Source organism: Marmota marmota, unplaced genomic scaffold, assembly GCF_001458135.2.
Source record: "Marmota marmota marmota unplaced genomic scaffold, marMar, whole genome shotgun sequence".
NCBI lineage: Eukaryota > Metazoa > Chordata > Mammalia > Rodentia > Sciuridae > Marmota > Marmota marmota.
The window spans coordinates 29,678,160-29,701,998 of NW_026000019.1; the positions used below are offsets into that span (position 1 = coordinate 29,678,160).

The 23,839-nt window shown below is 37.6% G+C and overlaps 1 protein-coding gene across 1 annotated transcript in view; it reads left to right on the forward strand.

Moving 5' to 3' along the window:
- Positions 1–2,927: 2,927 nt before the first annotated feature.
- Positions 2,928–23,839, forward strand: part of Spta1 (spectrin alpha, erythrocytic 1) — a 72,922-nt gene continuing 52,010 nt past the window's right edge. Inside the window, exons 1-15 of the mRNA XM_015492038.2 lie at positions 2,928–3,132; positions 4,319–4,558; positions 5,880–6,005; positions 7,748–7,888; positions 8,672–8,818; positions 10,822–10,955; positions 11,513–11,657; positions 15,343–15,497; positions 16,521–16,656; positions 16,794–16,895; positions 18,248–18,385; positions 19,031–19,141; positions 21,188–21,265; positions 21,406–21,561; positions 23,152–23,356. Of these exons, the coding sequence (XP_015347524.1) occupies positions 3,109–3,132; positions 4,319–4,558; positions 5,880–6,005; positions 7,748–7,888; positions 8,672–8,818; positions 10,822–10,955; positions 11,513–11,657; positions 15,343–15,497; positions 16,521–16,656; positions 16,794–16,895; positions 18,248–18,385; positions 19,031–19,141; positions 21,188–21,265; positions 21,406–21,561; positions 23,152–23,356 (2,038 nt within the window). The 5' untranslated portion in view covers positions 2,928–3,108. The remainder of the gene's footprint in view (positions 3,133–4,318; positions 4,559–5,879; positions 6,006–7,747; positions 7,889–8,671; positions 8,819–10,821; positions 10,956–11,512; positions 11,658–15,342; positions 15,498–16,520; positions 16,657–16,793; positions 16,896–18,247; positions 18,386–19,030; positions 19,142–21,187; positions 21,266–21,405; positions 21,562–23,151; positions 23,357–23,839) is intronic.

Genomic DNA, 23,839 nt, shown 5'->3' on the forward strand with positions numbered 1-23,839 from the left:
CCCTTTTCCTCCCTTCCTCCCTCTATTAATATTTCTGCTATTTAGTTTTTTTGTTTTCTAAATTAGTGTCTTGTGGAGGTTTGAGACAGAGTCTCACTCAGTTGTGGAGGCTGTCCTCAAACTTGCAATCCTCCTTCCTTAGCTTCCTGAGTCACTGATATTACAGGCATGTACATCATGCTTGCCTTGCAGTGTCTTTATAGGCCACATTTTTTAATCTATCATGGACATTTTGGTTATTTTCATATTGTATCTGTTGTACATAGTGTTGCAATATATACTGGAGTGCAGATATCTCTTAAAGATTTCTATTATTTTGGATATATACCCAGAAATGGAATTGCTGTATCATAAGGTAGTTAGATTTTTATTTTTAGCAACTTTAATACTGGCTGCACCAATTTGTATTTCCACCAACAGTGTAAAAAAAGATTCCAATTTCTCCACATCTTTGGCAAAACTTCTCTTTCTCTCTCTCTCTCTCTCTCTCTCTCTCTCTGACAATAGCCATACTAACAAGTATGAGGTGATCTTCATTGTGGTTTTCATTTACATTTCCCCAATAGTTAGTGATACTGAACACCTTTCATGTATCTCTTGGCCATTTGTATCTCTTTGGAGAAATGTCTATTCAAGTCCCTGGCTCAGTGCTGTAGATTAAACCCAGGACCCAGTGCTTCCTAGACAAGCATTCTGAGCTCCATCCCCAGACCTGTTTTTATGTTTGTTTGTTTTGTTTTGTTTTTATTATTGTTGTGTTTGCCATTGAGCTGAAGGACTCCTTATATGTTTTGGATAGTTAAACCTTTTATCTAATAGATAGGATCATTTTCCTCTTTATCTTGCAGGTTGCCCTTTAATTTGCTGGTGGATTCCTTTGCAGAAGTTTTCAGTTAGATCTAGTCCCACTTGTCTTCTTTTGCCTTGATGGCTTATGATTTTATTTTCCCATATCCATGATATTATTGCCAAGGCCAACTTCATGGAGTCTTCCCCCATGTTTTCTTCTAGGAGGATAATATGATTTTATTCCATTCAAATCATATTTGACACTAAAGGTGGGAAAAAAGTTTAACAAAAGTATTGTTTCTCATGTTCTAGGGAACCTCAGTCTGGAGTTGGCGTGAGGAGAGGAAATTACATTTATCCAAGAGATAAGAACAAACATCCATTGCATATCTACCATGTATATCGGTGTGATTCATTTACATTAGTTTCTAATTTTCGGAAGATTCTGTAAAGCAGGTTTTATCATTCCCACTTTTATATGATAAAGCAGTCTCTGGAATGTCAAGTCTCATTCTGTTGTCATTTGGCTTATGAATATTCACATAAGAAATCAAATTCATGACTACTTTCTGCTTTCCTTTATTTTCAGTTAAACTTCTCTTCGTATATCAGCATTTCTGGTTTCTTTCCCCTGTTTCTTTCATCTCACTAAAAGTGCCAAACATATAATAATAACCTTTTGGCCAAAGATACAGGATGGCCCAGTTAATAGGACTGACCATCATGAAATAAAAATAAAATCGTGTCTTCAACATATGGTGTTGGGAAAAATCACATGTTCACATACAAAAGGGTACTTATCTTGCACGATAGCCCCCAAATCAGCTCAAATTGGACTGTAGACCTAAACATAAGCTCTTAAACGACAAAACTGCTAGAAGAAAACACGTGGAAAAACTTCATGCCGTTGGTCTTGGCAGTGATTTTTGGGATGTGAGAACAAAAACTTAAGCAACAAAAGCAAATGGAATGAAGTTTGGCTTGGAAGGTTCCACTACTTTGTAAGGAGATTTTAAAGCCATCTTGCGTTCTTTTTTTTTTTTTTAAATTGCTTATTTGTTCCACTTTAGTAAGGTAGACTAAAAGAACTATGCCTTTGAAAAGAGCTTCTTCCTCCATGGAGAATATCACGCATGCTAAGTGAAGTAAGCCAATCCCAAAGAACAAAAGGCTGAATGTTTTATCTGATAAGTGGATGCTGATCCATAATGGGGGAGGGGTGGGAAAAAGTGAGGAACTGTGATTAAGCAAAAGAAAGGGAGGGGAAGGAAGGAGCCATGGCGGGCAGGAAAGATGGTGGAATGAGATGGACATCATTACCTTAGGTGCAGGTATGATGCACATATGGTGTACGATGCTACATTGTGTACAGTCAGAGAAATGAAAGGTTGTGCTGCAACTGTGTATAATGAATCAGAATGCATTCTGCTGTCATATATGCCTACTTAGAATAAATTAATTAATTCCCCCTTTAATAAATAATAAATAAATAAATTTCCCCTTTACTTTTCATTAAAAGCAATATGTAAAATAATGTGGCTTTTATCTCCTATATTAGAAGTCAGTCCTGTTTTCAAATGTTCTGTGAGGCACAGTTTGTCAAATGTAGGATCCTAATTGTTGTTTCATTAAATGCAAAATGAACACATGTATACGCTCACCTGTTTTTCCTTCTATTTAAATGATCAATTTCAAAAACCCAATCTATGAGGTCACAGAGAAAACCGTCTCCCTATTTTCAAAAATGAACTTCCAGAAAAAGTCAAGATAATCTGTTGACTTAAAGGCTGCAAAATGCCTGATGAAGTTGTTGAGTTGTAGAAATGCATCAGAACAAGAACCTGTGTGTATGACTTGAGCTCTTAGTTCTGCCCTACAGAGTCAAGAATGAGCAATCCTGAATCCCTTCCTGATCCATGATTCTCAGACATTATCAAACTTAAAACTAGTCAAAGAAACAAAACACAACCCCAATACAGCCTTTTGTCTTATGTCTATGACTGTCTTCCTACTTTTTCATCTGGAATTTTTGCTTGAACTTTTTTCCCTTTTAAGTCCTATTGAGACACTGAGTACCATAGACTCCCCAAACTGATGAGTCACTACATTGTATCTGTGAAAGTTAGCAGCTGCCTCAGCTGGTTATGTCTCCTGAAGATAATGTTGATTGTCTCTGCTGGCCACATTTTTTTTTTTTTGGCCACATTTGTAACGTTTCTGACATCCCTATTTGAATGAGAGTAGACAGTTCCATGTGAATTCTTTCTCTCTTTCTCTTTCAAACATTTTATCTTGCCAAGTTCTAGATCTTCAGGAAAAATGGAACACTCTCCAATGGAAACCGTGAGTACAGAATTCAATTCTCAGCGCAATTTGTCACTAATATTATTAAGAAATCTGTCTGCTTTGAATTTTCTATACTATCTTTAACAGGGTCATTAAGAATTGTTCTTACTCTCTCTCCTTTCTTTGAATGTTTCACTTTAAATAATAACCTAGGACTTATGCCCATATAGCAACAACTTGTTATGTCAATTCACATAGAGAAAAAACAGGTAACATGAAAAAAATAATGAAGATTTGAGTCTCCATGCAATTTTATAGCTGCAATAGTAATTGTGATCTGCAAAGAAGCAATTATATTTAGAAAGACTAATGAGAGAATGAAATTTAAAGCCTACGTAGAATGTTCTGATTAAGGTAAGCTAGGGAACAGTATTTATGTCAACATGAGTGAAAGTGGACCCTATGGAAATTTTGCTGAATATTGTCACATAGGTTGGATCCCTTTAAAGGAGAGGGTTATTTTATGTTGTTTGTACAAGATTTTACATTCCAAAAAAACAATTACTGAAATACTAATAATTAGAAATTTATGATAAGTGGGTAAAAGACAGGTTGAAGTTAAACTTTGAATGTTTTTGAATAAAGCAAAGAAAAAGAATAAATAACACTTGACCTACATTTTCAAGTATGAAGAAACAAAAAAAAATTCCAGTATTGTATATAATTCATTAAGCTAATTGCAAATAATTTCTAAAGATTTAATCAATTAAGTTTAGAATGCTCAGCACTTGCCAGTGAGTGACTTTTTTTGCTCTTAGAGGCCATAAAATTTCATTTCTTTTCTCTCCGTCTGAAATTCCATGATTTTGCTCATTGGACTTGCTCACTTTAGCTCACTTTCATTCTATCTATGGAAAAAGAAATCTTGGTACACATTTATGGGAAAAATTGAGAGAGTGTTTTGGATGAAAAGGGTTCTGTGGTTAAAAATTATATAAATAAACTGCAGTGCTTCAAACAATAAGCATTTATAAGCTTAAAGATATCTAAACATAGATCCAGCGTGAGTAAATAAAAGCCTTGGGATATATAAGAAGGACAGCATGCTAAAGAAATAAAAACTAGCAACAGATAAAAACATTTTTATTTATTTATTTTAAATTTGAATTGATGCATAATAATTTTTCAGGTTCATAGCATACATTGCAATAGTCTAATCATGTAGGGGCTTTTTAACTTACAGATGTTGGAGAGCAGTGGGCCAAAGGTTTTAGAGACAGCAGAAGAAATCCAGCAGAGACGTCAAGAGGTGCTGAATCGGTATGAGAGGTTCAAGGAACGGGTTGCTGAGAGGGGCCAGAAACTCGAAGAGTCCTACTACTACCAGGTTTTCAGGCGAGATGCAGATGACCTGGAGAAGTGGATCAAGGAGAAACTCAAGATTGCAGAGGAAAAAAGTTATGAAGATCCCACGAACATACAGGTACTTCAGCTCCACAGATTTCCCCCACAGCAGACCCTAGGCTCCCTATGGAGGGAAATAGGTCTTTCATTCTATGATTGTTGAGATGCAGGTATGAGTGCAATCTGGTTCCATTTAGAGACAAAACCAGATTAAGTAAGCCAGTGGAATGGGAAGTTCAAAAATTGAATTAAAGGAAAAACCTAAAGATGCATTTCCCATTATAAATTTGGAGAGATGAGGCTGAGAAAAGAAAAATCAAACAACAAAAAATGGCAGTCTGTCAGTTGTTTAAAGTAGAAATGTTTCTATGCTCAGAACTCACATTCTTGTGATTTAAGTGTCTAGCTGGTTAATAGTAGGGAATTGATGTAATAGAAAGATTAGATTACCTGTTAAGGACCATAATTAAGTCTCTAAAGGACATACGTTTTTAACTTCTTAACCTTCAGGATCTTATTTACAAAGGAAACTCATTCAAGATAGCATTTGAATAACTCATTCAATGATAGCATTGGACAAAAGAGCTCAAGGAATCTCTGATGTACCATGGGATTTCAATATTTTGTGACATTAAGGACAGAATCATGATAAGAAATTGTAAATGCTTCTAAAGCATTTGCTTTCCATTCTCTTCAGAATCATGGTGTTTCTTAGTTTTTCTCCAAACTGCTACTTATGGCTCTTGTTTATTTCAAATCAAAAGTCCCAGGAGGAGATATTAGGTGGAGACTTCCACACCTATCTATTGATGTGGTATTATAATACGTGCCATCATCTTGATCAGAGGAGGGTAATTCACATGTTGACAGGACAGGGAGTACCTGGAAAAAAATCAAAACATGTGTGTTAAATGGATCAGTTCACACATGACAGCAAGAACAGTCCAGGATGCATGTTTAAAAATCCATTTTTATGACTGGCCTTTTCTTCATTCTGCTTTCCTCTCAGTGGAACTTAGCTATTCCTAGCTTTCTTTGAAGGAGATGTGTCACCTCTTTTAATTCTCATAGGACTCTATGAAGCCTTTAAAATAATAGGAATTTGCTAAAGATTCCCCAAAGTCAGTGAGGACAGAAAAGGACTGACCCTCTCCATGGAGAGATTGTAGAGAGATGTGGACCCTGGGACCCTTTGAAAACCTATGTTTAGGGCCTCTACCCAAAGTGACTATTTCTTCTAGAATAGGACAATTGCAACTATGGCCACGGCTTGTCATTGAATCCAGGATAAGGAGCAAGTAATTCTGTCTGAAAGTAAGAGGAGAAGAATGAAGTTCACTTTATGGCCAGGGAGACAATGATTCATTATCTATAAACTAACTCTGATTTCCAAACTTCAGGGGAAATATGAGAAGCACCAATCTGTTGTAACAGAAGTGCAAGCAAAATCCAGAGTCCTTCCTGAACTGGAAGAAACCAGAAAACTCCGATTTACTGAAGATCACTTTGCCCATGAGGACACCAAGGTAAATGTACGGTAGGGGTCTCATGGAGAAGTCTCATTGTTAAATATGTTATTAGGGTTTTAACTGATTATACCAGATATAAACCTTGATGTAGCTGGCTAAGAATAAGGGCATCTGCCTCTGGTGTTCTATTGAGATTGAGGGAGAAGAAGTGATGGGATGTCCTTGTGTTCCTTGGAGTAGGAAGAGAACTGTGATTGGTAGATGTCATCAAATGGTACTACATTCCTCTTTATGCCACTGTAGGATTATTGGTTCAAGATCAAGACCATTTCAACCTGTTCCACGTTTCTCAGATAACTAATAGCTTTTCCCAATGACTTTTCTATGTTTTCCTCAACTTCAGTCTCCTTGGCTCCTAAACTCTTTGAACAAGTGATGGTCTCCCCTTTGAATCTACTTTGAAATCTTTCCTCTTTGTCTGTGAAAGTTCTTTCTTTTCACACCCCATGCCTTATGACTAATATTATACATTTTAAACTCTCCTTTACTTTTACTACAAAACCCCTAAAGTTCCATCTTCAGAAAATATTCCTAGAACTAAAGATAACATTTTCTAACTTAACCTGTGCACTCTAGATATTTGCATTAATATAGCCATTTATGATCTTTTATTTTATTAGTGAAAGTTTTACTGTTTACATACTTTTAAGTTGTCAAAAAATTTATATTACATGTTTTCATATTGGGGATTGTCTTTTGGATGTGGCCTAAAAATTCTATGCCTGGAATCCCGGTGATTTGAAAGACTGAGGCAAGGGGATCACAAGTTTGAGGCCAGCCTCAGCAACTTAGAGAGATCCTGTCTCAATAGAAAGGACCAGGGATGTGGTTCAAGGGTAAAGCACTACACTGGTTCAGTCCTAATACAAAAAGAAAAAATAAATCTAGTCTATTTTACTATCAATAAAATATGATAAGGGAATATAGACTTCAATCAGAAAAGAGTCTTATTAGAAAGAACTCACAATGAAAATTTCAAAATTTATGTAAAATAGAAACAATTTTGTATCATTCGGTAACTAATATTCTACATTAATTAGAGAAATGATAAAAATATCTACCAACTGTCAAAATCATTAGGGCTATTAGAGAAATGCAGTCCACATGCTACTTTGAGCAACATAGGAGCTGAAAAAATATAATTCTTGAAGGTATGACAAAGATGGCAACTTCAGTTGTACAAGAAATGTGTTACATGATGTTCTGAGCTAAAGTGGCAATCAAAACACTCTATATGGTCTCAAATTATACAGCCGTCAACTACTCTTACTGTTTTGGTGCTACTGATTTCCAGTAACTCAGCAAAATTGTAGCTTTTCTACTTTCTGTCAAACGGTCCATGCTGTTTCTTCTCTAGCATTACCACAGTTATTTGCTATTCTTAGAACATTTTCTACCTATCATCTACCTGTCAAAAATCTTTCTGTTCCTTAAGGTTCAGTTCAAATAAGCACTGTACCATGCATCTGTCTTCCTATTCATTTTATTGTCATTATTCCACCTTAAAACCCCAAGGCATTTTTGCAAAAATTTCTCCCATGCAAGATTATATTTGGTTTAATTTAAGAGCTGTTTTCATATGTATCCTATTTCTTTCTTTAGATATTTGTTGACCAATTAATGCATGAATGAATAGGAAGAGGAATCATTAATTCAGCTCTTTTTTCTGCACAAGTCTCTGAGTCAGTACCTGCTCCAAATCCTCTGTGCCTAAATGATTCTGCCTCTGTCCCACAAAGGTCCATCTGGAAGAACTCTCCCACCTGTGGGAACTGCTGATGGAGTTGATGCAAGAGAAAGGCAACCGGCTGTTGCAGATCCTGAAGTTCCAACAATACTTACAGGAGTGTGAAGATATCTTGGAATGGATTGGAGACAAGGTAAAGGACAGAATGCATACAGAACCTCCCTTCCCTCTGTCTCAGGAACTTCATAGCAACTCCCTGCAGACTGCTCACAAAGAAGTCAGAGTGTTTGTTCTTGGCATTCATTCCATGGGAGGTCAGGGGATTCTGTCAAAGATTGAGAGATATTTTGGAGATTGCCATTGTAGGGCATAAGCTTAAACCTATGGATCCAAATATGGAGAAGACAAGACTTACATGAAGAATACCACTTGAAATACGATCTGGGCTTATCCCTGTTCTACCTCCTGTGATCTTTAACTTCTAGGTTTTTATTTATACTCTGGTGCTTGGCTGAGAGTATTTCCAGCTCTTTCTCTAATCTCCTCTCAGTTCCTATATCCATGGGTTTTATTTTTCTAAATGCTTAGGGAATGATCTCATATTTAAGATTGAATATATACACAAATGTGTACCTAGCACAAATTGTGTTGTAAAATATTTAGTATTTACAAAAGGGTGTTGGAGTAGAATTAGAATGAATTGACTCCTCCTCACCTTCCAAAAACATAACAGGGTACTTCCAGAGGCTTTGGCCAACAGTGTACCTGATTTTATTGAAGATTTCTTTTAGAGACCCCCTGTCCCCTTGGCCATTCAAGAAGCATACTCTGGTTTCTGGCTTTTCCTGGGGTTGGGGGCTGTTTTCCCAGGTTCCCTAAATACGTGCATCTCAGAATGCAGAGGTTTTAGTCTTTTCACCTGCAGGAAACTCCTAAATGTTTATTAGTGAGTCAGTAAACTTTTCTGTATCTACAGGAGGCTATAGTGACATCCGCGGAGCTGGGTGAGGACTGGGAGAGAACAGAAGTTTTGCATAAGAAGTTTGAAGAGTTCCAGAAAGAACTGGAAGCTCGACAGGAGAGAGTGGATAGAGTGAACCAGTATGCCGACGAGTGTGCTGCGGTAAGATGGGAGGGAGAGTCCTTTCAGGGAAAGGATTCTGGCCTCCAAGAATTTCTGGCCACAAATAGGTAGGATAGGAGGGCAATCAAGCATTGTGAGAAAACAGAGGGTGGCATATTCCTGTAGTAACATGACCTGAGTGCTTTCCTCTCCCCTTTGAATCCATCTACCCCTGGCCAGTTCATGGAAATGTATATGTGTGAGTATGTGTTTATGTGTGTCTCTGTGTGTAGAGGAATTAAGTCTATAAGGAGCAGTGAATTTACTGCTGTATTATGCAGTACATTAATTACACATATTTAAAGAGCAGTCTTTGTTCATGAAAAGAAGCAAGAATAAATTAGCAGGGAATACAAAATTTATGTGTGCTTATACACCCACCCACGCATACATACACAGACACATGTGCTTATACACAACATACTATATCATTGCACATGAGTTTTAGGGGGTGAAAAGGAGAACAGAGTTAGTTTTACCATCATTTATAAAGAAATGACTGAAATAAATTTGTAGTCTCTGAGTAAGCAAAGGGTCAGTGTGGGAATAAGTGACCTTAGTATATGCAAAAAAAATGTGTGTGTGTCTGCATAGAATCAGTCTTCCCAGTTTTCTTCTTTCTCTTTCCAGGATAGAGAGAGGAAAGCCAGGATTTCATCTAATACACACACACACACACATTACACATACACACATATAATCTCTTAATAGTTGGCTATATTGTGCTTATCCACTTCCAGTTTCAGGATGATCACAACCCATAGTAGGAATGTTCATAGCTCTTTATTAACAAGAATTCAGAAGAATGGGTTCTGAAGAAGGAAAACCAGCCAATGTTTCCTAATTTTTTTCCAGGCCACATGGCCAATACTCTACATTTTACCTCTCTACCATTTTTTTTCTCTTGTCGTACAAGTCTCCCATTTGTCTATTACTTCTTAAAAAACCAACACAAAATCTAAAACAACAAACGTGTCTTTTGTTCATGAGTCCATTGGCCGGATAATTGAGAAGGTGGACTGGGCCATTCTCCTGATCTCACCTGGTCCTCTCGTGTGATTGAAGTTATTTGGTGGCCCCACTCAGTGGTGAAGGACCCAAGATGGCTTCCACCCTGTGTTTAGGCTCTGGCCAGGAAGATTTTCCCAATGTGGTCTCTCATTCTTCAGGAGGCCACTCTTCTTTATATGCCAGTGTCCCAAGAGAACAAATGGTTTCTTGAGACCTAGCTGCTGGAACTCATAGAAAATTACTTGTATCATATTCTGTTGGTAAGCAGGTTAAAGGTTGACCCTAAGCCAAGGCGTGAGGAAACAAACTCTGTCTCTTAGAGGGAGAAGTGACAAAACAGCATGATCCCCGTTTTTTTTTTCCAGTCTACCACAGAAAAGATGAATCCAATACAATTAGAGTGGATCTTCTGCACCTTGGCGTGGGTCTATACAATAGAGCAGATAGGACCATGCACTTTAGAAGGAGGATGAAGAAACTATGTATGAAGAAAGTTGGGAATGGGAATGGAATGGGAAAGAAATGGGGACAGGAGGAGTTGAGGACTTGGGCATATAAGAAGTCATCAAAATTGAGTCATGACCACAAAACAGTTAAGAACCTAAGTCCTAGGATTTTGGAAAATTGTCATACTTCACAACCGGGATTTTCTTTTCTTCTCCTTGGTTTCTAGTTTACAGGGGATTGGGCAGGCATCAAAATTGTGGAGCTCTGAAAATAACATGATGATTGGGCAGTCTGCGTTAGCAGTCTAGTCCAGCACTGTAAGCAAAGGATACAAAGTCTGGCAGGTTGGTTTTGTATGTTTTGGTTATGGGAATCAGGTTAGAGCCAGGGAGCAGGGCTCTGGTGAAGTTCAGTGTCTACTTGTGGTGGTCGGTCATTCTCTACTTCTGACAAAGTACAAACGGTATGAAAAAAAAAAATGTGTTTAAATGACATTTGATGTGACTTCATCTTTGCATAACTCCAGAGCTGATTGCCTTCCACAGGAGAGCCATCCTCAGCTGCCTTTGATAAAGACAAAGCAGGATGAAGTGAACGCTGCCTGGCAGCGTCTCTGTGATCTGGCTCTCCGGCGACGTGAAAACCTGTACAGTGCTGCAGACCTCCAGAGATTCAAAAGGTGTGGATCTGGTCACTGCCTTACAGAAGACTATTAAATAGCGGCATGCCATTTGGCCTCTGTCTACTCCTCTTAGCAATTAGTGATCAATGGCTCAAACCAAAGCGCATCATATGCTTGCCTTTCAGATAGCAAAAGAATTAAGGAGACTGTGATCCAGTCTATAGCCAATGCTGTAGTGGGGGGGAGACCAAAACAATAACCATGGAAATAACAGTCCTTGCATATTAGTGATGGAAGCTCTGCAGAAAAGTGATTAAGAATTAGATGGGGGAGGAAGGTGGATTTGGGAAGAAGGAAAGTTCTCATGAATAGCTGATTCAGATATGGGAAGCATCTCTGGATGCTCAATCATCAGGAGGCATAGTTTCTTAACATCTCAATGGAAACAAATAACCAGAAAAAAATCTTTTAAATTACTTTCTGCTAGTATGCAGGACAGTAGGTAATTGCTACCTGGGAGGATGAGGCTGGTGCATGCTCCATGCTCTGTTGCTCTCTTTGTCTTGCAATGCCTGCCATCTTGTTTTGTTGGAGCTCATGTTAATGTCTCGTAGGGATATGACTGAAGCCATGCAGTGGATCAAGGAGAAGGAGCCTCTGGTCACCTCTGAGGACTATGGCAAAGATCTTGTTAGTTCTGAGGCCCTGTTTCACAATCATAAGGGACTTGAGAGAAACCTTGCTGTCATGGAGGACAAGGTAAGACACTGATGAAGGAATGGCTGACCCCTGCAATTAGAAAATGTATTTGATAGACCTCTTGCCTAACTCCATGCCTCCAAAGGACACCCTAAATCCACTATTTTCAACAAAGGAGAAATTATGTGGCATTTGATATATATTTCTTCATTCTAATTCCTGCTTATCCCAGTTCATGGGATACTGAATAGTCTTTAATTTTATTCAAATTATTTTTATTTAAATATATGTGTATGATTTATATTCTGTTGTCTTCTGTTATATATTTCAGAATATAAAAATAAAATGGTATCTTTGAGGATGTTTGTCTAATCTCTCTCAGTAAACTACCCTATGGCTAGGTCCACATTTTCTTCTGTTGCACTTGAATCCTGCTTCTTTCTGTCCTTCACTCAGTATATCAGGGAAGCATTTTCTTCTTTTCATTCTATGATGAACACTGAGACTCTTCAGGTAAATCTACCTTTAGGTTTCCTTCTGTAAGCTGAAAAGCCCCAGTTCCTATGTCTAGAAGACTAGACACATGCATCCTAGAACTTGGAGGAAGCCTACCTCCTTGAATGTTTCTTGTCCTTTATTTCCTCCCCTTATAATGTTAGCCACAACTTAAGCCAATTACTACTGAGTGTCCACAGAGCAATCAACCCACAGAAAGATTCACACTGCTGTTCTTTCATTGTAGCCCTGTCCCTGTGATCAGTTTTTACAAATATCCACCATGCAACTTCTTTCATTCTCTCTCATTTGTTTTCTTGTTTTTGTTCTTTTTAAAAATAATAGTAAATAATTAAATCCTAGGATTTGATGAATAACGGTAAAAAAATGCCAAACCATACAAAATACCTGATTATGTTTGAGTATGATGAAAGAATTAATGGTAACATGTGGAAAGTCACCTGTATCTACATTTTTGACATAGTAATCTGTTCTTCAGGAATTGTGATCAAACTGGTATAGTATTACTGGGATTTTCTTTGCCTTGTGGGCAGAAGTGTTTTTGTGACTCCCACAGTAAAATTTAGGGAGACAATATAAAGGAATAAATGCAGAAAACTTGCTGCCTCAATTTCATTGATTGACATTGTTTTGTTCAGTTTTCTATATCTACATGGTTCAATTTGGGTGGATCATATGTGTCTTAGAAATTTGTCAATATTCTCTAGATTTTTCCAGTGTATTAGAACATAAAAATTCAAAATAATTTCTAAAGATACTCTGGAATTCAGAAGTGACTCTCTCTCTCTTTTTTTTAATCAATCTTTCTTATCATTTCAAAGAACTGATTATTTGTTGCATCAATTATTTTACTGTTTCATTCTCAATTTCATTAATTTCAGCTCTGATCTTCATCATTTCCTGTCTTTGATTGATTTTTGGCACTTTTTAGGTCTTTTTCTAGGGTCTTGAGGCATAACATTATCAATTATTTATTTGGGATCTTTCTTTTTTTCTTTTTAAAGTAGGGACTTAATGCTATAAACTTTCTTCTTACAACTACCTTCCTATTGTCCCAGAAATTTTGATTGTTGTATCACTGTTCTCATTTTAAGAACTTTTAAATTTCTTTCCTGATTTACTCCTCATTTAAAGGTGCCTTATTTTATTTCCAGGTGTTAAAATACTTTCTTTTTTTTTATCTTTCTGATTTCTAATTTCCATTATGATCTGATAGGATGCAAGGAATTATTTCCATTTTTGTAATTTCTAAGTAATGTGTTTTGCTCTAAAATAAGATCTATTTAGAGAAAATTTCATGTGCGGCCAAGAACAAAATGAATTCAACTGCCAATGGATGAAACATTAATTTGGGCTTGTAGTCTACTTTGATCTGGGAGTAGCCTTTCTGCTTGCTTTTGGTCTTCATTTGCATGGTATATCTATTTCCATTCTCTCATCTTCAACCTATGGATGTCTTTTGCCTATTAGGTGAGTCTCTTATAAGGAAAATGTGGCTGAGTCTTGCTTTTAAAGCAATTCTGCTCCTTTATGTATTTTGATGGAATGCCGCGTCCGGCCAAGGGAGCCGAGTCCGGCGAGGGACGGCGAGGTTAAAAGACACACAGGACACCAAGGTTCTTCATCCAGGAGTCAATAATCTTTATTGCTAACACACCTTTTTTATACCCCAAGCAGCAGAAGTGGAAAACTACCCAAAAGCAGGAGGGAGGGGGGAGAAATTTAGTTTCAACATCTATTATTGTCAGGTACCGAAACCTCCCTTAACAATAAGTCCATCAGACCAGAAAAGGTCAAGGCATTCCCGTGGGACACATATGTCTCAGATGGACAAGCAGGAACAGAAAAACCGCAAGTTCGCCATGGCCTTGTGAGCTGGCCACACTGGCATGCAGAACAAACTAGTGGAGGTAGGGCTCCAGGGGCCAGGGTGGACCTGCTGCCAACAATGGAACAGTTTAGATCATTTACATTCAGTTTTATTAAGAGATATGATTTATTTCTTGCCATTTTGATTTTTTTCTAATGGTTAATTCAGACTTGATTTTTCTTTAATTCATTATTATTATTAGTAATATTCATCCCTATGTTGGCTTTGATTTTTATTTGTCATTTCTTCTGCATGAAATATTGAGTATGTGTTGTAGTGTAGGCTTAGTAGTTATGAATTCTTCTAGTTTCTGCTTATCATGGAAGGTTTTTATTTCAACTTCAATTCTGAAGAATGGTTTCACTGGGTATATTAATTTTGGTTGGCAACTGCTTTTAGTCAGAGCTTATTATATATTATTCCATGTCTTCTTGGATTTTAGGATCCAGGTTGAGAAAACTCTTTTTGGCTTACCTCTAAATGTGACCTGCTGTTCTTTTCTTTTGACTTTTAAGATCCTATCCCTATTTTGCTTGTTAGGCATTTTAATTATAATCTGTTTTGGAGAGGATCTTTTTTGATCTTACCTACTTGGGGTTCTAAATGCCTCTTGTATTAAATTTCCCTCATTCCTGAGGCTTGGAAAATTTCTGGAAATTAATTTATTGCAAAGGTTATCCATTCCTTTAGTTTTCATTTTGATGTCTTCATTTATGCCAGCCTTCTTTAAAATGGCATAGAAAATTGTGAGTATCTGCAAGTATGGATCCTATAACCGCAGGCTGTCTGTGGGTGGAGTGTGGTACAGAAGTCCCCACCATGGCCAATGCAGATCGCCAGAGCACTGTTCTTGTGACTGGGATAGAAAGTCAGTTGGCCGGCCTATATCTGAGCTCCTACTGTCTGCAGTTGTGAATTGTGGGTGCCCACTTCTTTTCACTAGAACTTCTTTGGAAGGATGCTACCTAAGCACTTGGAGGTTGTCTGCAAGTGTGGGGCCTGCAGGTGCAGGTTCTCTGGGGGTCATCTGGGACACAGAACCCTCCACCATGATTGGTTCAGTTTACAGTGGTTTTGCCCATCACAGGGGTGGGAGTAGGAAGTCATGGGCCTGACTTTGAGCTCCTGCGGAGGCTCTCTGCTCAGCTGCTTCCTTTCTAGGCTGTGGATGGGTTGAGTGTTGCAGCCGAGATCCACTCCACCCTCTTCTATAATCTCTTAATACCCCAATTCACATATATCAACATAAATATACTTTTAAATTATTATTACTCATATGATCAGTTATACTTGTGCCATGACACTACGCCAGGAGTCAGAATGCTTGATCTCCTACGAGGTTTCTTTTTCATTCCAAAGGTAAAGGAGTTATGTGCCAAAGCAGACAAGCTGATGGTTTCCCATCCTTCGGATAAACCTGAGATCCAGCAGATGAAGGAGGATCTGGTCTCCAACTGGCAGCACATCCGTGACTTGGCTACTGCCAGATATGCAAAACTGCAGGCTTCTTATGGGTGAGATATTTCCTCTTTCCTATTGCTCTGTTTACCTCCGCAGGTGTCAAGTGTAATGTCCAAAGAAGAAAATAGTGAGGGTCTCAGCTCTCCTGTCTATTTAGTGGGGGCAAATAAAGTTTTAATTTGTGATGTGATACTCAGCATAACACCTCCACCAACCTGCACCCTGGACTTCACCTGCGTGTATCATCGCAAGGTATTGTAAAGTGGCCCATAGAGCTGGAAAGGCAGATGATATGACATTCCAAAATCCTGGCTCCTGCTGCAGAATTGGAATAAATTTCCAAGCTAAAGAGCATAGAAATAACTCCCAAATCATTTCCTGAACTACAGGTTAAAAGCTAACAAAAACACGGTCACCAGGCACTGTTTTAGTAATTTTGTTAATTTTTATGGTTAGTAGTTAAATTACCAGAAGATAGTACTTATCTTATTGATATGACTCCAAATCAAAAATTTTTGAATGGGTAACCATTGTTTCAGTTTTTTGAATTATTTTTATTGGTACAGTGTAATCATACACAATAGTGGGATTCGTTGTTAATGTGTTCACATATGCACACAATATAACAATAAAATTTATTCCCTACTACCTACCCTGAAGTTTTTGTTTTTTATTAATAGTGTTAAATGTCAGCTAAAATACAATGAATCCCATCTCAATCCTGGCCCCTCTCCCACATGGTGCTTTCTGTTATTTAGATGACATCTATTTATATATTGGCTATATTGCATTTTATTCAAGTACTGCTAGGGTTCTGTGACCTCGTGGTGGTAGAGATTTAATGACTGTGCATTGCATCCCCATGACACCTAGGAATATTGAGCTTGCTGTGAAGGAGTTTACAGCACTAAAGGAGTGCTGACTGCAAACCACAGGAAGTCCATCAGGGAGAGGGAAGGGAAGGATGAGGTTGAGGAACATCTCACCCATCTGAACTCAGTCTGACCCTAACTCTGTTCAAAGTCCTCTCACTTTCGTTTTTCTCCTTCCTCTCTGTTACCTCACCTTTTCCACAGGTACCAGCGGTTCTTATCTGACTACGATGAGCTCTCAGGCTGGATGAAGGAGAAGACTGCTCTGATCAACGCCGATGAGCTGCCCGCAGATGTGGCTGCTGGGGAAGCCCTGCTGGACAGGCATCTGCAGCATAAGGTAGACAGGAAAGTTCTACCCAGTCAAAGGAGGAAGGAGGAGTTTGGATCATCACCAAGAATGTCGGGAGGTTTTCCGCTGTGTTTGAGACATTCTTGTTTTTTGTTTGTTTGTTTGTTTGCTTTGTGTGGCCACAGCACGAGATTGATTCTTATGATGACCGATTTGAAAATGCTGAAATGACTGGTTGGGAGCTCTTGGATGGCAACCATGAAGCCTCTGATGAAATTCAGGAAAAGGTAACCCAGTTTAACAGGCTTTGTGAAATTACTAATAAGGATCTGAGGTTCCCACTGCCCCCTTTTGCGTATGCTTTCCCTAAACTGTGTCACCTGACAACATGATGAGTGGTTGCTTACCTTTGAGTCTATTTCATTCACTCCCTGACTTCTCCCTAACTTAAAACTTCATACTCTTTAGACTCTTCTATACGCTTCACTTTATCACATCCTCCTCCTCATATCTAGATTGTAAATTCAATGAGGTCTGTACCTTCTTAAAGTTCAGGTCCCCTGTAGTGCCTAGCTTGGTGTCTGCCATATGGCTGCTATCTGAATCTTTTCCTCTTTTCTTTTTATAATCTAAAAATTATGCTGATTTTCCTACATCCTGTATACCTCAAAATTTTCAACACAGAAGTCCGAGGAAATCAGATTTGCCAGCATTCTAACATTCCAGAACACAGGGAATTATCTTAACCCCCTCACCCAGAGATTTTGATCCAGTCACAGATCCAAACAGTCCTCAGGGTGATAGTCACAATAAGATTTGCATGCCTCTCTTTATCCTACTAGACTCCAGTCTCCAGCTCTGCGTGATGGGTAAGGTTGAGATAAACACATTTTCAATTTCCCCAGAACTCTGTGGTAAAATTATAATATGGATTTTATTCTTTGGCAGAACCCTAAATCCATGAAAACCTAGCCATTATCCTGAGATTCTGAAAATGTGTGCTGCTTTTTTGATGAGGTTTATAGCAGCAACTATAATAAACTAGAATTTCTTGGGCAGATGGTTGGTCAGAAACAAAGACTATTTTTTTCTGTGTTTGAAAATGTGTTCTTTTCTTCTTTCTTGGATTGTTCTTATTTCTTTTTCAGTGTAAAAGGCCAACTCCTCAGTCTGACATTTTAAGTGCTTTGTGAAATTCAACTTCATGAACGATCTAGCGATTAATCTACCTATTACATTGTCTTCTACAGCACATTCTATAACCTAATTATTAGTATTAGGTTCCCAGTGTTATGGCCTCCTACAATCCTAATACTACCCCTCTGTTCTGTTATTTAAATCTCCATTTTGTACAATACTTCTCAGACTTTCTCCTACATTTACTCCCTAATTAATCCAATCTGAATTAATCTTTTCTTCCTTCTTTACATATACAGTATATTTAATCTCTTTTGTGGCATTTATCCCAGTTTCTCTATACCACAACTATTTGCTTAGACGTTGGAATCTAATCTAATCCCATTTTCTATTCATTTCTGTAACATTCAAAAGGGTTTGCATTTATAAGCTTCGTAGTAAATATAAGATAAAATAAATTAATTAAATGTTCTTCTGATACATTATCTTCTCCTTCCCAAAGATGACAACACTTAAAAACAACTGGATTGCCCTGCGGGAGCTGTGGTCCAAGCGTCAACAACAATACCAGCAATGCCTGGACTTTCATCTCTTCTGCCGGGACCGTGAGCAAGTGGACAGTTGGATGAACAGACAAGAGGTAACTGGAAGGTTCCAGTCAATCTTAAACCACTTCTTGCACCCTTCATTTACCACCATGGCTGTGATCAACATCTCACAACCACTACTTTGGGCTCGAACTTGTACTGGGGAACTGAAGGGTGACCCATGACAAAAAGTAAATAGAAGCCCCCCTCTATATGACCCCTACAATCCTCTCATGGGCAAATGCATAGAAAAATATTTAAAGACAGCACACAGGCTTGAGCACAACTGAATATAAGGAATGTCAAATTGTTAAGGGGTCTGGTAGAAAAAATTGTAACGAGTCAAGCAATGTTAATCAGATAAGATTTCTTGGAAAAGGTAAGTGGTCCTTTGGAGATAGTTTTCTTCAATTGAGATGATGCCTAGATCATCATCTAGGTGGAGTGAATTCCATGTGGATAGACCCAGTGATAGAGGGTCTGTCTATCCTCTATTGAAAATTGAAATCATCAGGAAGGATGTTGACAGCTCCTGCTATTTGAGGTTAATTCCTACATACCCTCCTGATTTGCACTAAATCCCACCTTGCACTCCAACTCCCTTTGCTTTCTTCCTTATTGTTTATCTCAGAGATAAGCAAAAAGGAATATTTTTCACCAGTGAGGACATCTGGGATGTTTCTTTCTGACTTCTACAGGAATTCCTGAAAAATGAAGAGCTGGGAAACTCTTTGGGCAGTGTAAATGCCCTTCTGCAGAAGCACGATGACTTTGAGGAAGCCTTTACTGCCCAAGAAGAGAAGATCACAGTAAGAAATGGGCCCTGACTGATGCATTGGCTTCCTGATGGTATACAACACTTTATCCAACAGGTGTCCCTGGTGGAATCACTCCTGTAACACTCAGGCACAGCATGAGGACGATTCTTCATAAATTTCCATCCCTAAGTTGAGAGCATCATGTTAAGCGATATAAGCCAAACTTAGAAAGTCAAAGGTCATATGACTTCTCTCATCTGGAAGCTGGGGAGGAAAAGGGGGAAAAGAGTTGAGGGGAGGGACTCTCATGAAAATAGAATGGAGATCAGTAGAACAGAGGAAAGATAAGAAGAGAAGTAGGGAGAGGAAGGGAAGGTATTGAGGAAAAAAAACCTGATAGTATCATATATATTGTTATTTTTGTGCACGTATAAATTCCACTGTTATGTACAATTAGCAAAAAGTAAAGAAAAAAAAGTTGCCACCCCTTGTTTTATTTTAGCAATATTTACTCATGTCTTTAAAACTCCTTGATTAAATTTTATAAACGTAATTTTTTTTATGTAGTTTGAAAACTAAAACTTATTCAGGATTTTTCTTTAGATAAAAGGAAAAAAAATCCAGAAAAATAATTTTTCTTTAGATAAAAGGAAAAAAATCCAGAAAAATAATCACACATTTTTTTCTAACACATTTCTTCCCTGCAAAACATATTTAGAAAGATTTTTAAGATGGTAGGAAATTATTTCTTCTGATGAAGTGAATGATGGCTCTTATTTTTTTTCTGCAGCATAAATAAAAACTATTGGGTCCATATTTAATATAAAATTATCACTTAAACATTTGAATTTGTTTTTGTTTCTCCATTCTAGTAATATTTTACTATAATTTTCTTTTGTAATATCTAGATATCTAAGTAATATCTGTTCTTTTCCTTTATGGTATATTTATCCTTTCTACTGTGTTTTCGTCTTTGTGTTTCTCATCTAATACTATTATTGAGATATTTGGTGAACCATTGGTAATAACGTTTCAGAAAACTCATCAATATATAAGCAATATATAATCTCTCTCTGTCTCTCTCTCTCTCTCTCTCTCTCTCTCTCTCTCTCTCTCACACACACACACACACACACACACACACACACTGTTGCTACCACCAGCATCAAAAATGACAGTCAAATTCTAAGTCTTCCCTTTTTTAAATGAATGGATTGCTTTTTATTTATTTTATTTAAATTTTTGTTTTCAATTAAAAATGTTAGTGCATTATAGTTATGCATAATGTTGGGGTTCATTTTGACATAGTTACATAAGCCTGGGCTGTAATGTGCTCTGATCAGTCCCCAGTACTTCCCCTTTCCCTATCTTCCTCCCTCCCCCTATTTCCTTGCCTAATCCATTTGGTGATTAATATGGTCCCTGATTAATCCATATGCTTATCTGTTGATTCTCAAAAGCTAACAATATGTAATAATTTATTTTTATAGTATTATCATTTGCTTCATATTATTTTCCTATTCTAATCCATTAATCCATTTAAAATATAGCAATTTGGGGGATACGAATGAATATGGGTAAAAATTCACTCTTACAATTTCTGACTCCCCTCCCCTATATAGCTGGAAATATATATTATAGGTTAATGAATGGAGTTGGGGGGATGAAGACTCAGAAAGAGAGAGATATATAGATACTGGCCACTGGACATGGCTTTATATAAATAGCCACTTGTTCTATTTGAATAGATCAAATATTTACCTTTTAGTGACATCTGCATTCATTCATTCGCTGTAGCCTGGACTGAAAAAAATATTGTGATGTACGTGTATGAATATGTAACAACAAATACCACTATTCTGTGTAATAAAATTCTGTATAATTATAATAAAAAATGTGGCACAGAGAAGCTAATTGACATGATTAAGTGTATTTTGAAATACAATTTATAACAGAAATAAGAACTAGGACCTAGATCTTCTGACTCTCAAACTTGTTGTCTTCCCACGTTGCTATGTTTCATTTGTATACAGTGACTCAAACTGACTGCATGCTCAGTGATCTCTGAAGAGAAAAATCACTGTATTTTTTTTCCAGACCTTAGACAATACTGCAAACAAATTGATTGACAATGACCATTATGATTCGGAGAACATTGCTGCTATCCGTGATGGGGTAAGTCCAAGGGCACAAAACTTCTAACTGCCTGCGCACTGGGATGGGGAAAGTTGGGTCCTGGTAGCCAGGGTGGGCGGTGAATCTCAGGCATCCATATTTGGTTTTGCAGACATTAAGTTTACTCATGGTTTTTGCAGTTGTTGCGCCGGCGGGACGCCCTACGAGAAAAGGCTGCCACTCGTCGTAAAATGCTGCTGGATTCATATCTTCTGCAGCAACTATATCAGGACTCAGATGATCTAAAAAACTGGATTAACAAGAAGAAAAAGTTGGCAGATGATGAAGATTACAAGGTAGGCAGGGTTTCCAGGTCCTGGATATCCTCATGAGCAGTTGTCTTCATGGAATTACAATTCTTGGGGCTCAACAGATGGATGGTGATCTCCATTTATAGATGAGGTAACAAGATTTGGGAAAAAGGTATTGACTCTCCCCTAAGGATGGAGATATATATATATATATAAATAAAATCTAGATTCTAATTTTTTATAGCCAGCTGCCCCTCACCCCTTCTCTTTGGCAGAACATCTAGTAGTTCTTAACAGAATGGGGGAAGAGAGGAAAAGCTCCTTATTCAGGTGTGTATTGTCCCTTTATCAACTCTCCTGTTTCTCTGTGTAACCTCCTTATAGTAGAAAAATATTATGAATGAATCCCAGTGATACATTTCAAATTAAAACAAGAATACCATCAACTCAAAAGGAACCCAAGAGTTTGACCTAATGTAGACTTATTCTGTTTTGCCACTGAGAAGGAACAACCACATCTTTTATACAAGGAAACTAGGATCCAGTTGGAAAAGGTCCCAAGTTACCTAGTTACTTAGCAGGTGACTTAACATAAAGTGTTTAATCATAAGCTCTAGAGAACATGAACCAGGGCCTGAATTCTTGCCCTTTACTGTTGAAGTTTGTGTGACTATAGAGATTGCTAAATGATCTGTGGCCATGGATTTTTCTTCCTTGGGGTTATGGCAAACACATATTTTAGGCTCACAGAAGTTATATAATATAAACTATTATGCACACACATGTCTTTGCATACTATTTGTAAACCTTCACATTTACAGTCAGGGCTAGAATTAGCATCTCAATTTCTAGTCCAATATCTACTGACAATAGTTATTTTTCCAGATATCATTTGATCTTAAGTGGTTACCTGTGATCCTTATGATCCTATCTATCTATCTGTCTATTTATTTATATCAGTGGTTCAACCACTGAGCCACATCCCCAGCTCATTGTTAAATTTTTTATTTTGAGATTCACTAAGTTGCTTAAGGCCTCACTAAGTTGTGGAGGCTGGCATTGAACTTGCTATCTTCCTGCCTCAGCCTCCTGATGTCTAATATGACCCATTCAAAATGTTATAAAAGGGTTCTAATATTCTGTTGGTTCTTACATCTTGATAGAACTATAAATCTTGCTTGTAGATTTCATTCTGTGAAACCAGGAAGTAAGTGTTTGCATTCCAAATGGCTCCCATGTGTTCAGAATGAACAGATATTTATATATATATATATATGGCAAGTAAATGGAGAGCTTAAGGGCTTATGTACTAAGAGAGGAATGGAAAGTAATTTTATCTTTCATGATAGCTCTGATTGATTGTTACTGCTTGCATGGGGTGTCATATTCAAAGTGATCTTCAGGCCCTCTTCAGACTCAGTAGAACTAAATGCTGTATTGGTTAGCCATTCTTCCATGTGTGTAGAAGGAGGGATTGATTGCATGAGTCCAAGCACTGGGAAAGGACTCTTCTCCCTTGTGACGTCTTCTTAGTACAGTTAGATTTATATGGAGAGCAATTCCTTGTCCTCAAAATTTCTGTCCCTCATTCTCCAGACAATGATTTTTGTCACTTATTTCGACATCTTCTCTCAGGATACACAGAACTTGAAGAGCAGGGTTCAAAAGCAGCAAGACTTTGAAAAGGAATTGGCAAATAATGAAACCATGCTCAATAACCTGGAGAAAACTGGTCAAAAAATGATTGAAGACGATCACTATGCCTCTGATAATGTGGCTGCTCGTTTGAAGGAAGTCACCAGCCTCTGGAAGGAGTTGATGGAGGTGACTACTCAGAAAGGTGAGAAGCAGAGGCTTTGGTGGAAGGCTGCTTCCTACACTCTGAAACCTACCACGTTCACCTTCATGAGCATGAATTCACCTGGCAACCTCTATGAGTAGGGTTGCTACCCATTTCCTTCCAATAGTTTAAAATACAAGCTAAATTTTTCCCTCTGTGCACCAACAATATTTTGTTTTCTTCACATATGTGGGTTTTTTTTTAAAGCCAAAATACTGTGTTTTCTTCATTTTTTTACCCCTGTGTTTTCTCTTTTCTTGAGTAAATATTCATGAACCATGAGTTCAGTATTGGCTTTGTATCTGAATCTAGTGTACTTAAATTAGGTTGTATGTTTTGGTTCTATAAACTAGACAGAATGTTAGAACCCATTTGTAACATTTTGAATGGTTCATATTAGACCATTAAACATTGACATTAAGAGATTATACATGAACAGATTATTGATATCACATGTGATTTTCCTATAGTATTTTATTTTTT